Source organism: Nicotiana tabacum, chromosome 3, assembly GCF_000715075.1.
Source record: "Nicotiana tabacum cultivar K326 chromosome 3, ASM71507v2, whole genome shotgun sequence".
NCBI lineage: Eukaryota > Viridiplantae > Streptophyta > Magnoliopsida > Solanales > Solanaceae > Nicotiana > Nicotiana tabacum.
The window spans coordinates 197,711,838-197,727,588 of record NC_134082.1 but is presented as its reverse complement, the minus strand read 5'-3'; the positions used below and the strand labels follow the sequence as shown (position 1 = coordinate 197,727,588).

General features: G+C 37.2%; 2 protein-coding genes across 3 annotated transcripts; one reads left to right on the top strand and one right to left on the bottom strand.

Moving 5' to 3' along the window:
- Positions 1–522: 522 nt before the first annotated feature.
- Positions 523–6,669, top strand: LOC107759203 (chromatin remodeling protein EBS). 2 transcript variants are annotated; one of them, XR_001642127.2, is made up of 6 exons: positions 523–792; positions 1,927–2,269; positions 2,352–2,420; positions 3,230–3,365; positions 5,576–5,656; positions 6,429–6,669. XR_001642127.2 is itself a non-coding variant. In XM_016577084.2 (5 exons), the coding sequence occupies exons 1-5, from the start codon at positions 720–722 to the stop codon at positions 6,453–6,455; spliced, it is 648 nt and encodes a 215-aa protein (XP_016432570.1). In that variant the 5' UTR covers positions 524–719; the 3' UTR covers positions 6,456–6,669. The 2 variants fall into 2 exon arrangements, 1 of the variants encoding a protein (XP_016432570.1); XM_016577084.2 differs by lacking the exon at positions 5,576–5,656 and having other exon boundaries at positions 524–792.
- A 3,152-nt stretch (positions 6,670–9,821) lies between these two features.
- Positions 9,822–15,148, bottom strand: LOC107759202 (O-fucosyltransferase 15). The gene is made up of 10 exons (XM_016577083.2): positions 14,691–15,148; positions 13,882–13,971; positions 13,705–13,804; positions 13,557–13,618; positions 13,301–13,389; positions 12,355–12,475; positions 12,130–12,273; positions 11,669–12,003; positions 11,044–11,284; positions 9,822–10,301 (listed from the first exon to the last, which is right to left on the bottom strand). Exons 1-10 carry the CDS (start codon positions 15,030–15,032, stop codon positions 9,996–9,998), a joined length of 1,830 nt encoding a protein of 609 aa, XP_016432569.1. The 5' UTR covers positions 15,033–15,148; the 3' UTR covers positions 9,822–9,995.
- Between the last annotated feature and the right edge of the window lie 603 nt (positions 15,149–15,751).

Genomic DNA, 15,751 nt, shown 5'->3' with positions numbered 1-15,751 from the left:
TTTATTTTTAAGAGGTTTCACTGTTGTAATTATAATTAAATACAATGTAGGGGTACTTGTGATTATGGGTAAATACTAACTTTTATATCTAAATTCTAAATGAAACCAATTAACTCCTTGCCCAAAAATAACAAAAATAAAAGTTAGTTAAAATAGCAACTCCCTCGCCCTTGCAAAACTTATTTAACTAGACAAGAGTAAAATAACACGCGAAATGATCCTATTTATATTGGATTCTCTATTACTCAATAAATTAATAAAATCTTCTAGTCAAGAGTACACCGACAACAAACAATAACGACCAATTAAAATTTTACGAATGAGATATGAGAAGGGTATTATATACGCAGACCTTATCCCTATAACGAAGGATCAAGAGGCTAGTCTCAATGGAAGAAGACCTTCTAGTCAATTTCCCATAGAGTCTCGATGGAAGAAGACCTTCTAGTCGAATAAAAAAAAAATGGAAAAAGAAAAAGAGCTCCAACTTTGTATTTAGTGTCCTTAAAAAAAGAATAAAAAAATCTAGGGCTTATAAAGAAACCCTTCGTTTTCAGGAGAATCAAATGAACCCATCCATCTTCGAGAAGCTACGAAGAATGCACCTAGATTTTCGTCTTCCCTTTTGAATCATATAGGAGTATTACATTTCACTCCCACAAAATCTCTCTGCAAAAACCAAATTCACCTCTCTCTCTCTCTCTCTCTCTCTATTTTCCATGGCCAAGACTCGACCTGGAAAACGTGACTTGGACTCTTACACCATTAGACGCACCAACAAAGTTGTCAGAGGTATCTACATCCACATTCCCTTTTCACAAAATTCCATCTGCATTGATTTTTCTTACATTTGTTTCTCTCTAAAATGTGTAGCTCGACTATCCTGCTGCAACCCACTAGTACATGTGGGGTAGGTGGGCTCGCTCTAGGGGTTTGTAGCCGCTATTTGAACGTGGGATTTAAGTTTTGTTCTGATTTTCTTTGGCGATTAAGTGTTTGCTGTAGGTTTTTGAAGAAGAAGAATAGGGCTCTTTGCGAGGCATGCATGTGTATACCTGCCTATTTGGGTGTTTGAAATTGTGTCTGCATTTGTTTTTGGTTGTGTCTATGCTCATGTGGAATTATAGATATTGGATTAGAAGAAAGATTGTTCCTTTCTTATGGTTTGCTGCTGGCATTTTTGTGTGTATTCTTTAAAATTCAGATATCGCCAATTTGGGTTCATACAATGGTACTTTTAATATTTTCTTCCTTTATACCATGTTCAACTGCTGTATCTGTTTTTCCTTGTAAATGGCTTAATAACAATGATGATTATTACCCCATTTTTGTGGATATTAGTGAGGTATTCTCCTTAATAATTGTCTGTTTTCCTGCAAGCGCCTATACTCATTCATATAAGCAATTATGATTGAATTTCCTGGAACTAGATGGATTATTGGTTCTGATTTCTGTTTTGGCACCATTGAAAAGGAGAAAAGGCCATGCTATGGAAAAGAAAGAATCTGTTGTGCTTTGGTAAGTTTGTAGACAGGCAGAGAAACGTGTTTGTGCATACACATGGAACATGTTATATGCCATTTGGAGAGCATTCAGCATAATTTTATGGCCATGAGAGAGGATGAGATTGTTGAGGAGTTGGATAGTGGTAAAGATGCTAGTTATGTTTTTCTTATGTGCGTGACAGAAGTATCCAGCTGTTTTATGCAGGCAATGCCTCTGCACTCGTTCCTAACAGTGAAACCACTCGAATGAGTGTGCTCATTTTGTACTTCTCTTTAGTACTTAAGATCTGCATTAGCTGCTTAATTATGTTGCTGTTGCTGGGGATTTTAGTCTTTAGAAATGGAATTTGATCCTTATCATGTAGTTGTGATCTTTGAATTGCATAACTGAATTTGGTTTTGATTGCTTATGACTGTGAAGCTGGAGACTGTGTGTTGATGCGACCATCAGAAGGCGATACTGCTCCATATGTGGCACGTGTAGAAAAACTCGAAGCCGATAACCGCAACAATATAAAGGTGCATGTTAGATGGTATTACCGGCCAGAGGAGTCACTGGGAGGACGGAGACAGTTTCATGGAGCAAAGGAGTTATTCTTGTCTGACCACTATGATGTCCAAAGTGCCCACACTATAGATGGGAAGTGCATTGTTCACTCTTTCAAGAACTATACTAAGCTTGAGAATGTTGGTCCAGAGGATTACTACTGCCGGTTTGAGTATAAAGCGGCAACTGGAGCTTTTGTGCCAGATCGCGTTGCAGTGTAAGTGTATGAGTTGTCGTTTGTTGCTGATTGAACTTGAGTAATATTCTTCTAACTCATATTTCTTTTTTTCGCTCTGAAGGTATTGCAAATGCGAGATGCCATATAATCCAGATGATTTAATGGTACAATGTGAGGAGTGCAAGGACTGGTATACACACACCATTTTATCTTACTGACTGAATTTCCGGCTATCAGTAATGAATTACTTACATTGATTTCCTCTTCTCTTGAATGCTGGAAAACCAAATGAGAAAACAAGTAAATAAACAGGAGAGGGAACATGAAAGAGTAGAGATCTTTCTTGTTGCCTGTGTATGGCAGCTGAAAGAACCTTAGACAGTTGGGCTACCTCTGCTCTGCCTTCTAAGAGAGTTCTGTTCTGTTATTATATTTAAATCTCTTTTTTTTATATGTTAAAAAGGGCGCTATCGTAGGGAATGTTTAGTTTTTCTTGTTTATTTTTTCCGTAGTATTCATTATGTGCAATATATGAAGAGCATATCTGTGTGGTGAAAGTTGCGGCTGATCTTTGCACTATGGTTGTTTTGTGCAAAGCACAGATATTAAGTAAAGGGATATTCATCCATAGAAACTTATCCGAAAAGAAGAATAAGAAGTTTTCTTAGTTCGAATTGGTCATTTCTTAGTTTCCAGCATGAAAATTGCGTAGGCCTATTTATAGGTTTTGAAATTGGTCGTAATGTTGTGCGTACATAAAAGACTTCCACATCTCAATTATCTAGCAACAATCTGGGGTTGAGTGAATTCTTTCTGGGTGCTGTCCTAGTATGAATTCCACATTGTATGTAATCTGTTATAGCCACTGTTCTCAAGACGGGACTGTACTTTCATGATATATCTGATTGGTTAAACCAAAAAGCAGCCAGGCATCTCGTTCAAGTTTTAAAAGCATTGCGTGCTTTCATTTCTTACGATACATTCCCTTGATCTTTGTAGGTATCATCCAGCCTGTGTGGGCCTGACTGGTGAACAAGCTAAACAAATTGATGACTTTGTTTGTTCCGAATGCTCATCCGAAGATCTGAAGAAGTCTCATAATACTTATGCTGCATCCCCTCTGTCTAATGGCAAGGTAGTATGTTCATGGCTTGTTTTAGCTGTTGTTGATTGGCTTTTAACATGTGAAAAGATGGAGTTTGTTGTAGTTCTCCGCTTCAGCTAACTTTTTTAAGATAGCATGAACAAGAATATGCTGGAATGGGTCCAAATGGAGTGGAATGGATATGAGGGATTCTATAGCATACCCCACTAGTCTGGGATTAAGGCATTATTGTCGTTGTTATACGAATAAGAATATGTTGCGGCGACAAACAGCATCTCCTACCATAAGGATGAAACTGTTGAAGTGATGAGCCTTATACATATAGGATGGACAGAATCCATTGAATACAGACTATTCTTTAGGTTCTAGAACTTTCTAGGTGGACTAACTTCTGAAATTGGCATCATTGAGTCCTTTTGACTCCGTCTGGTCTCACTGGAAAAAAAGAAGCAAGAACTCTTTTTTTTTTTTTTGTCATGCGAGTTTCAAATTAGCGACTGTATCAGCTGCTACCATGAGTCTAAATCCAGGTTCTTAAAATTTGTTATGTTAGCCAAGTAGTTAGTCCCGCTGCATTGGCTAAGTGACTGAAATACATGTACTTATAAATCTGCTTCATTTTCTACTCAACGTGGGGAAAGAAAACAAAAAAAAATGTTCTCCCACTTGATGTACATATCAAGGCGGGGATCTGTAAGGAGAAACTAAAGGTGACCTTTTAAGTACTTATTTAGTCATCCTTACATGAAGTAGAAGTTACATATTGCAGATTCAAATGTACAGGTGCAGGTAGACTGAGTTTTGTGCTTTTGTAGTTGTGAAACTGTAGGACTCTTGTTATTAGAGGTGCTTTTGTGGATTGAATCATAATAAATATGTTTGGTAATTATGGACGAGATGGATTCAAAATGAGAAAACTAGTAATTATGTTTGAATTTGAAATGAAACTGCATTCGTGCATCTCAATCAGAAATTTAAACTGGCTAGAACTCAAATTTGCTAGGTGTGAACTGTTATATACCAAACATTGTTTTTTTAAATACGAGCTTGGTGTATTATGAATGAAATGAATTTCTTTGATTTAAAAAGAAATAAGAAAAAGGAAATAAATTTCATTTCCCTTCATCTGCTGCTTTGTAAAGCCCACCTCTTGTTACCTTGTTACTAAAAAATTGCGTGCATATAGAATGGGATCAAGACCAGTAGGTTGATTCTCTCCCGGGTATCATTAGTGGGTCCACAGACTTTTTTGATAAAAAAGGATCAATCGAGGGAGAGTGAGAGGCTTTCAACTGGGGGAAAGGGGGGTTTGGGTATAGCTATATTTGTTGAGGCAAGGTTGGACCGGTTTAGTCAACTCCCATTTCGTGTTGCTACTACGGGATTTGTTTTGGTTTCTTTTCCTCTGGCTACTAAAGAACTGAGAGATGCCACACAGTGTTATCAAAGGCGCGCTTAAGTCCTGAAGGGAGGCTCAAAACATGTTGAGCGCTTCGCCACGCTTAGCGGACGCTTCGATGTTGCCCTAAAGGCCGGAAGGCATATTTATCCTTGCCAATGAGCGTAATCCTAAAGAGGCGGCACTAAACAATTGATATTTCACTATCATAAATTTTTCTTCAATTTCTTTGTCCATATATTTGGTATTCATGTTTATAGATTTTAGTCTTGGACTACACATACATATTTGTTATTTTTCTCCATTTGCGCCTTTCTTCATTAGCTAACACTTTATTTGCACTTTGCACTTAAAAACCCTACAGATCTTAGAGCTTTTTTGCGCTTTTCGCCTTTGATAACACTGATGCCACGATCTTTAGTATTCCTGCTATCCCAAAGAGCGGGGAAGGAAGGAATTGAGCTTCAACTACTTTCTTTTTAACTAAAGCATGGTTTTATAAGTTAATCGGAGTAATATAAAATGGAAATGACTAAATGCAGCAAAAATGTCAAATCAATGTCAAAACAACATGACATGTTTTTCCTCCTTTCGTTTACCTTTAATTTTCTTTTACAGAACTAAGAGGGAGCAGGAAAGGTCCAATTTGATAGCATGGTCTCATGGCTACTGGTATTTGAAATCATACACTGACTTCAAAAATGTGACCTTCTAGGCTACAGGCTGCCCCCATACAAGATGTTTTAACTATAGTTTGAGTAGTTAGAAAGGTAAACTAAGATATATTTTCTTTATGAAGAAAGGATCAGCTTGTGTTAATCCATTTTGTAAAACTTTACAGTCCGAGACGACAAGATGATAGTTTCCAAAACACTGTCAAAACACACTTACTGGAGGACAGACTCTTTTCTTGAACTTAGTGGTAAGCTTCTTCCTACAGGGCACTGTTTTCAATTGTGAGCACCATATTATCTTCATAATCTACTTTGGTGCTATAAGACACCACTAGCTCATCACTTGGCACCCAGTGGTTAAAAAAGTTATTGGCCCCCATGTTATGTTATCCACACTCCAGATGTCCAGTCTTGTGCGTGTGGAGGAGTGTTAAGTCCATATTGGTTGAGGGACTCTATGAAATCTAAAATAGATTCAACATCATTTAGTTCTCTTTTATGCCAAAGTAAAACAAAAATGCTGCTGGGTTTCATCTTCTGGATAGAATGGAATTTGTCCTCGAAGCATCTTGAATTTCTTTTCGTCCACACTATCAACCAAATGCAAGCAGGGTTTGTATTCCACGAGTTAGCTCTTCCTTTATCCAGTCCTGCTCTATTACAGCATCTCAAAAGGTCAACCGTAGCACCTGGCCTAACCATTGGAACCCCCCCTCCCCCCACAAAATTCAGGAAAAGTTGCCATAGTTGATCTGTAAAGACAATGTAGTAACAGGTGTCGATTATTTTAATTCTACTCAATATCTATGTCAAATTGCCCCTCAGGGCCCTCATTTTTTCTCAATATCTGTGTCGATTATTTTAATTCTACTCAACTAGGGAAACTTGCTAAATACTTTGAACATGCGCAAGTGTATACTTACTTGCATGGTATGCATACCCAAGTCCTTGCTTCATCCTTCCTGGTTATAGTTAGACTCTCAGCCATAATTGCTTAATAATTCTCCAACGACTTTTCAGGTTGAGCCGAAGCGCCAGAAGAGATAGGTGGAGCTGTGGTAAGATGGATGAAGCCAGTTTTCTTCATGTTTTGGATGCTCATCTAGATTTTGTACAGTGCAATGAACCGTAACTATGTTCTTTGCATAGATTAGCTGGTATCTGTTATGTCTTCCTTATCAGTAGTTCTTGTATGTACTAGAAGATTGGAAGACGACTCTTCAAAAATACTGTTAGATTAACAAGACTTTCTTTTGAAGTTGAATCCGACATTTAGTGTGAAAGCATCAACATGTCATCTTACTATGCTTAGAATTTAGACACTGGATGATATTATTCCCGGCATACTACCCGTTGAGCAATCTTTAAACCAAAACTTGGCTTTTTTTGACAGTGGTTAAGCAGCTTACTGTTTTGATGCAAGACATATAGGGAAATGCTAATTATCAAGGGAAAAAATATATTATTAAAAAAATTAGATCTTTGGAAATGCTATTTACTCCAGTATCTAGTACTCCTAGTTGCTCTACTTGTTTCAAACTAATCATTTTCAGGGATCAATTAGATCAAATCTTGAAATAGTAGATTGGAATATGAGATTTAATTGACCTTTTGAAAGTAAAATCAAGGAAGTTCTGGAGACTGATGAGGAAGTACAGTGTAACAATATGTATCTCTCAAATTATTTACATAACGTAAAAAGAAAATATGAAAGCATAGTAGGCTGCAATTTACATGTCTAGCATGCCTTAGAGAGAAGAGGAACAAGGATTTAAACTATGCGAAGTGTATTAAAAACATTCTCATAAGTATTGACTAGAGATATTGAGAACAAGGAAAGTTGGAGAGGTTTTAACTCATCACAAGAATAGGGCACCATGGAAAAAGATCTAATTCCAAGTTCAAATTTGGATTTAAATTTTCTAGAAGAGGACGAAAAAGTCCCTCTGTCAAGGGTATTTAGAGGAAAGGAAAAATTAGGACAATGCTAAGATACTATAGCCATGTAATGGTATATAGCTGATACCAATTAATTGAGATTAAGGGTGTGTTTGTATAACGGAAAATGTTTTCTTGGAAAACATGTAGTAATCTTATTCATTTTCCGGTGTTTGGTACGCAAATTTAGGAAAATGACTTCTTAAGAGTATTCATAAATAATTTAGATATAATAAACATGAAGCCATAAACTTTCAAACCAACAACCTTCCGAACCCATAAATTTTACAAACTTTCGAATCGCTAAACTTTCGAAACTACGGAATTTCGAACCCGTAAACTTTTATAATTTCTAAATCCGTAAACTTCCATACACATAAACCTCCGAACTCTTAACTTTGGAACTTGTAAAATTTTGAACCTTTAAACCGATAAATAAAAACACTAAAACTGAAATATATTAAAAACATATTTTTTTTTGGGGGGGGGGGGGGGTGGGGTGGGGTGGGGTGGGGTGGGGGGTGCAGAAAAACGAAAAAAAAGAAATTTAAAATTGCAAAAAAAGTAAAAGAAATAATTTTTTTTGCGAGGGGAGGGAGAGGATAGCAGGGTGAGTGGTGACGGAAAAAAAAAACCTTTTTGGAGAGAGGGGGTGGGGTGGGGTGGGTTGGTGAGGGTGGGGAAGGTTGGGAAGGAGTTTTGGAAAATGTTTTCCCTTCTCTTCATAAGAAAAACATTTTCCTCCAATTGGAGGAAAATGAGTTCATAAGAAAAATGTTTTTCAAGACATTTAAGCCAATCAAACATGAGAAAATTGGGAAAAATATTTTCCTTCATACCAAACACACCCTACGTCTTAGACATGTTCATATGTTTACTTTAGGTCCCAATGTCTTCTAGGAATCCTTCGGTCTTCTTAGGAATTCTTTGGTCTTCTTAAAAATTTATATGTCAGTAAAAAATAAAGAGAATGAGCTTAAATAAAGCGATGTACATACTGAAAATTAATTAATATAGACCTTAACTTACTCAGGATTGAGGTGAAGTAATAGTAGTTGTAGCAACCACATATATCTTGATCGAAGAGCGGAGATGAGGCTTAATTGAAGTTGCTATTTGTTTCATTTATATGAAGTCTTGATGAGATAATGTAGAATTATATTATAGGGGCAAATTATTTGTATTGCAGTTTCAGATATTTTACACAACTTAATACTTAGCTAATTAATAGTGCTGAGCTTGTAATAAAATCCTGGTCTCATACTATGAAAGATTTTTCACGTCGACTTGTACGTACGTTACTGGTTTACAGGTAATTACAGCGAAGAGCTAAAAAGCTGCTCTTACCAAATTAATTAACTATGTAAAGAACAATCATATGGAGATTACGAAAGTATAACAGGAAACTAAAACGATTACATCATTTATCATGAAAGTAGGATATACTACTAAACAAGAAAATGGAGATTTTAACGTGCTAAGGCTTTATGCGCTTGCATATGTTATGTTAGTATAGCTTTCATGCATGGATGCCATTTTAGCACATCATCAAATGGGTTAATTCGTTTGCGTGGCGGATTACGAACAAAAATATCAACTCATTTGCTGTGTTGGGCTAAACCAGTCCAAAGATACTCTCTAACATGGTGTGATATTGTTTGTTGTGGGCCAAGCTCGCACATTTTTTCCTAAAAAGCCTTACACCATATCCCTACAGCATCACTCTGCCATCTCCATACTCGAACCTAGGCTCTGATACCAGTTGTTCATGGGCTATACCAACCAAAGATACTTTTAACATGGTGTGATATTGTTCGCTTTGGACCAAGCCCGCATGATATTTCCCAAAAGGCCTCATATTTAAGAGATCCCTACACCTTAAATGTGGGCTCCCAATTTTTTCACTTACTAATGTGGAACTTTGTTTGCACACCCAACAACATGCACATTGCAAAAACACAGTCATGATGCATTCCAACTTCCAAGTCATTTCGCAAATAGTCAAAGCCAGGAACTAATTTTCCACTCTCTCAATTATCATATCATCTTCTTCTTGTTACTCCCTTCTTTTTGCTTTTTCACTTCCGTATTTTTTTTCAAAACTACTATGATTTTGCTTTCCTAGAGTCGAGGGTCTATCGAAAACTGTCTCTCTACCTTCACAAGGTAGGGGTAAGATCTGTCCTCTCCAGATTTTACTTGTGAGATTACACTGGGTATGTTGTTTATCATTGTAATTAGTAGAAACAAAAAATTTCAATACATCAAAAGTTAAAAAGTTAAATTTTCTGTATTGACATTGACTTATTTAGTATGAATGTAAGCAATTAGACAATCAGGTCGCTCAAAGTTAAAGAAAGAGTTTATGGTAAACATGTGTTAGTAAAGAAAAAGGAGTAGCTAATTTGTTGTAGCAAGTAAAATTATCCTAAGCGTGTCAATATATAGTTGGCAGACAACTCAACAAAGCTCATCTCAAAAAATTATCACTGCATTAGAAATTAGAAGAATAACAAATGTATCATATAAGGCTAGAATACCAAGCCAAGTGCTTGATTCAAGTTTAAAATGAAGACGTTATACATTTACAGTTGCTTGTGAAATTTTTTTCCTAAACTCAACTGATAACGGACCTATTTAACATTAGACCTAAGTGTTGCACATGCATTCCTTACACCGTGGATATCTATATACGCTCCTTCCAACAGGTCGTGAAAATACCCGTTTGGTTTGTCTCACTGCCTTCCTCACTCTTTGCTCAAATGTCCTCCAGTCTATTGTGTTGTTCTTGACAAAGATATCAGCGAGTCTCCGTTTGTTTGGCCGTATAGTAGCCATTTTACCTCCACCATAGTATACTCGAAAACCAGATATCAATGATGAAAATTGGCTTCCTGAGTCTGTCATGGCAAACACGTCTGCAGCGCTGCAAACTATGAAGTCCAATGCTGCTAGCTGCATTAAAGTGTTATATGTCAGCTCCAGTTACATGAGTTAATTAGTCAGTCCTCAAATCAAACAAATATGATGATTATGCTCACAGTGCATCCTGCAGAAAGCTACAACTGAAGCTTAGCAACAAGGAACTACATGCGTGATAGCTACAGGTAATCATATGACTTCACGAAGCCAACACTCATGTTGCATGTATTGGCTTTCTGTTTGCCAATATTACGCACAAACAGTGTTGTCAAGAGAGAAAAGCTCTAAAAGCACCTGGTCGATTGGGGCTTTAAGCCCAAAGCGCAACTAAAGTGCTAGCTTTAGTAAAAGAAGGCGCAATTAAGGAAAGAAATAAAAATACATATGTCATTCAAGAAAAATGAGACAAATTCACTCCTAATGTTCTCCTCAACAACTAATACACTTATTTGCTGAAAACATTTGTTGTTTAGTACCAATCGTTTCAAGATAGAACTCATGGGCAATGAGGTGCACACCTTAGTGCCTTGCCTACACTAGAGGCGCAGCTCCCTCCCTGAGCTTTTCTGAGCTTCAGGGCTTAAGCGCTCCTTAAATGAGCCTTAGACAACACTGCGCACGAAGGGAAATAGTTCTTCTTTGAGAGGCAACTGATCATGACTATCCATACCAAGCACATAATTTTTTTTTTAGTGTTATTCATTTGGTGCTAAATGTAACAGAAATCATCAGGGGATATTGCAACAATAAAACCATGTCAAACCAATACGTTTACCTGAGATGAGAAATTCTTGAACGGTTCAATCTCGGCAGAGGAAAGCAAGCTTTCCTTTGTGACCAGATTAGGATACAAGGTAGTCAAGGAGGCCAGTCTTGATTTCCCTCCGTAGATATGTGCACCTGCCAAGTATATGCGCGTCTGCCGATTAAAACCAAGGGCAGCAAGCATTAGCACCGTCTCTTCAGGCATTAAAGGGCACAGTCCTTCAGCCTTTAGAGCTGCTGGCGAGGGCAACCTGAGCACATGGTTTTTTCAGAGATCGATAAGTGAACTGGGGCTAGTTCTAACAAATTGAAGCATTCCTCAATAGCATGTCTCTAGATTAGGTTCAGGTTATTTTGAATCAATGAAGAAAATCTGATCACACTGTTAAAACATGCATGATTACAATTATCTAATAAAGGTAATCCACAATTCTCCCTGCAACAAGATGTGAACCTGATCCAGATGGTGAGAGATAATAAATAACTTTAAGTTAGTTCAATACATTTTTATGCGCCTCTGGTGCAATTTTTGGCAAATCAAAGATGCAAGCAGCAGTTTAGGACAAGCTCACAAGTAAGCATAAGCTTTTGTTTATGCAAGGAAAGGAATTCAGCGAGACTTCTATATAACATACTTCGTGGTCTTCTTAAGCTCCACCAATGCAGGAAAATGGATTTCACGATATGCTTCCAGTTCATTTCTTTCTTCATCACCCCCACCATATTCACAGAGGGAATGAGCCACCATGTCAATTTCAAACCTCAGATGCAAAGCTAAATATCTCGCAACTTTTCCTCCACGATTTCGTTCACCCTTCATCATTGACTTTGAAAAGGGGCCCACTAGGTGACGATCCAAGGGACCCAAGCGTGTAACATTCTGACGCATTCTTCGAATAAGTAAAGCTCCAGTTTCTTGTATCTTTGGAACAAATTTCAGAGCATGAAAATTACATCTGCATCGAAGTCTCTAGATGAAGCCCCCAAAATTAGGAACCAAGATAGAAATTATGGAATCAGACAAGACAAAACAGAAGATAAAATGAATAAGTAATAGATCAACAAGGAACCCTAATATCAAGTTCGATAGGTTTACCTGCACTTGAAATGGTAACGGGTCAGATGCCAAGCGATTCCCAAATCCAAGAAAATGGACAACTCTGTTTTTATGCAAAATAGGAAGAATATATTTCTTATAGAAACTTGGCTTTGCTTCTTTTACAACATCTGCATCGGTCACCTGGATTTATCTCCAGAACATAAGAAACTAGTTTCCTCACATGATCAAATGCAAAATGATTGATTTAGATGAAAATCTTACCAAACTGCCAATGGCCTCAAGATCTAATGACTGTAACTCCTGAGGAAGTTCTCTAACTATAGGGATATCAGGTTTCAGGTAGTCGATGAAATGCTCCTCCTGGTAGATATCGCCAAACTGGCTACGAAGATAATAGATTTCATCTATCAATCTTCAGTTTAAGGATATAATAAGGTATAAAATGTTTCAAATTATCAAGAGAAGGGAACAAGTTTGAAGGACGTAAAACAGCCAGAAGGCAAATAAAAATCTTAGTATAATTTTTAATTTATTTGATGAAGTACATGCTAAAAGTTACTGAATTCAAAACGTCCAAGATAACACCATATATAAATAATTGGAGGGGGCATAATTAGTTACAAATGAAAGGGGGGGGGGGGGTGAAACAATAGCAAAAAATTGCAAACAAAGAATGTATTTAGCTGAAACTTCATTGCATATTGGAAAAGAGTTCAGAAAAAAAAACTAAAGTGAACAATCTTTAGATGTAATAATGCGGATGCATGACAAATTATTAAAGTAGATACCAGAAAACAACAACCGGATGATACATGCAGCTCTCAAAGATACGCAGCAAAAGGAAAGCCAAGCAAACCTTTGGGACAACCAGAAAGTCTTGGAAAACTTATGTAGTTTAGACAAGAGAGAAATCAGTGCTACATCACAAATTTCCAATTACTGAGTTCAAGAATTCCAAGATAAAGCCAGTTCAGATAGTTACTAGTTATGACAAGAAAATGAAATACTATTAACTAGCACATATTTCAAGTGAACAACAAGAATTGACAAGTGTGGAAGTACACAATAGTATATCTGGTTAATCTGTAAATGAAATTTTCAGTATTTTGACTCTTTCACATATTGTTCTCATAATATTCCGATTCTTATTGTACAATAGGAAAAGGAAAGAGATAAGTGAAAATGACGGCAAATAGTAAGTTTTCACCTCACATCTCTCCATACGCTACTGTACAGAAATTTGGGAAGAACCAAGGTTGCATCAAGTAATCTTGCAACAGCGACAGCATTGCAGACCTGTTGTGCAAGAAAAAAATATATCAGTTAAGAAAAAGAGACCACAGCTTTCTTATAATATTATTAGTGCTGAGCCTTTTTTCTTTTGCTTGGCAAACTAAACTAAAGAAATACAGGTCGTCAAGCAGATGGAAAAAATTTACGTCAAAGCAGAAGACATAACTTACAGCTACTCGCTGTTGATTTATCCCACCATTTGCAGTGACCATAATGTAACCATTTTTTCCCTCTGAAAATGTCATTATGACCCGCATAAGAAGCAACTACAAGAAATGTGACAAGCATGAAGAGAGACAGAGAGAGAAAGAGAGAGACCACTAGGTCGCAAGTCACGCTGCTCAGCACAAGGTTTCCAAGAGGAAGCAACAAAATAGGGTTCAGCCCACAAATCTTTTGGCTCGGGTTTATTCTGTCCCTGAAGTCAGCAAGCTCACATTGTAAAGTAAGATCAACTATTAGATCTACTCACTTCCTTCTAGAAACAAAAAGTACCTCAGCTAAGGCATGAGCAGCCTTCGACAGCAATCGTGCATAGATTGTTTTCTGCGGCTTTCTCGCTTTGCCAAGCCTTACAAGTTCTTCCTACATAATCAAAAATAACATTTACTCCATGTGTAGCTAACTAGCAAAAAGTATTCCAGCACAAATGAATCTATCCATACTTCAACAATCAACTAAGCCTCGTTCCCAAACTAGTTAGTCTCAGCTATATGAAATCCTCTATATCCATCCGGTTTATTTGCCCCTATTTCATTCCAACACTAAATAGTTTGAAAAATATTTAGAAAGAAAATTGGAGGACACTTCATAGTTTGCTGGAGAAGTAACATGTACATCTAGTTGCTGAACATCTCAAGATTCATTTTTTCAACTTCACAGCTAAGGTATGTGATCATGCCAAAATATAAGAATCCTATCTTTAGGCGGATCCAGAATTTGAGTTTATGGGTTCTGGATTGGAAAAGGCATATTACTGGGTTCTGGATAAACTATTTATACAAATTAAGTGGATTTCTTAACATAAATACAGGAATTTGGCCAAAGCTACTGGGTTTTGTAGAACCTGTGACTAGAACTCTACCTCCGCATTATTTATTCTTTATCATTAAAAACATCAGCTATATATATTGTTTTTTTTATATCAAGGATTAAACACATAATTATTCCAAGCCTAAAGTCTAAATTCTCAAAATTCATTTCCACAACCCAGCTTTCATAACTTGAACCAAGTTTCAATATTTATACATTTTCAAAAACATTTCAACAATCTCAATTGATAATAAGGACAGATTGAAACATACCCGAATGAATAAAGTGGAGTAATTGGCTTTCAAGAACCTGAACTCAACCCCAGGAGCCCGACCCGATTTCTGGATCCGGGAAAGCATCCACCAATTGGTCAACACAAAAGCGATCATAAATAGAGCCAATCCCACAGTTGCAATATTCTGAGAGAATGGTTTCTTCTTCCTCATCTTCTTCGACCCGAACGTGAAACCCAGCAACCCGTTAAAGGAGTTGTTCCTATGACCCGGATTCTGGGGGTCAACCCGATCCGGAGCCGGAACGCTGCTGGATTGTTCGTTATCGTCGTAGGATGATGTTTCTGAGAAATTAGAACTAGAATTGGTTCGAGAAGCCATGGGAAGTATTTTTATGTTTAAGTTCTTTTCTTTTTTTGGATATTCTCGAATTAACGGTTTAATTAGGACAAGGTGAGCGGAAAAAACGTCAGGTCTTGATGTTGCGAGTCTTTGGGTCCGTACTTACGTTTGGTGCAAGAAAAGTGTCAAAATAGAGTCCACTCTCATTTTCTTGCACTTCTTTTTTCTTCAAATCATTTTATTGCACTTGAAAAAGAAAAATATGAGTTTTCGTAGTAACTAGAGAATTTTTCTTATATTATCAATGGAACCGTATAATAAACATAGTAGGTTTTTATTTTCTTATTATATACGGGTAAAACCGGGCCTATGGGATGATTCAGTTACCAATAAAATAAACAGAGCGGAGATGTGACTGTAAGGAACCAGAATCGACGCAAGGAACCCCTCGAATCAAGTTCCGGGCAAAATACTTGCCCTCGGATGAATCGGGGCCACACCACCAGGTCCGATTCAAATCCCTAAACCCCGGAGAACGTTATCAGACAATCGAGCACGACTAATAAAGGGCCGTGATATCCTATGTAATGACCCAACCGGTCGTTTCATGAGTTACAACCCCGTTTCCCCCATTTCTGCTTCCCTGTGTTGTTCAGTTGTATTTGATCATATCGTGTTGGTTGTGTTGTGTTCGGAGTGGTTTTAGAATAAAATGAGACACTTAGTCTCTTGAGTTGGTGATTTAGCTAGTAAAGTCA

Coding starts and splice junctions, on each gene's coding strand:
- LOC107759203 (XM_016577084.2), top strand. CDS start 720: ATGGCCAAGACTCGACCTGGAAAACGTGACTTGGACTCTTACACCATT. Junction 2,270..2,351: donor GTGCCAGATCGCGTTGCAGT/GTAAGTGTATGA, acceptor TTCGCTCTGAAG/GTATTGCAAATGCGAGATGC. Junction 3,366..6,428: donor CCCCTCTGTCTAATGGCAAG/GTAGTATGTTCA, acceptor ACGACTTTTCAG/GTTGAGCCGAAGCGCCAGAA.
- LOC107759202 (XM_016577083.2), bottom strand. CDS start 15,032: ATGGCTTCTCGAACCAATTCTAGTTCTAATTTCTCAGAAACATCATCC. Junction 12,476..13,300: donor AGCGTATGGAGAGATGTGAG/GTGAAAACTTAC, acceptor TTATCTTCGTAG/CCAGTTTGGCGATATCTACC. Junction 12,004..12,129: donor CGTTACCATTTCAAGTGCAG/GTAAACCTATCG, acceptor GGCTTCATCTAG/AGACTTCGATGCAGATGTAA.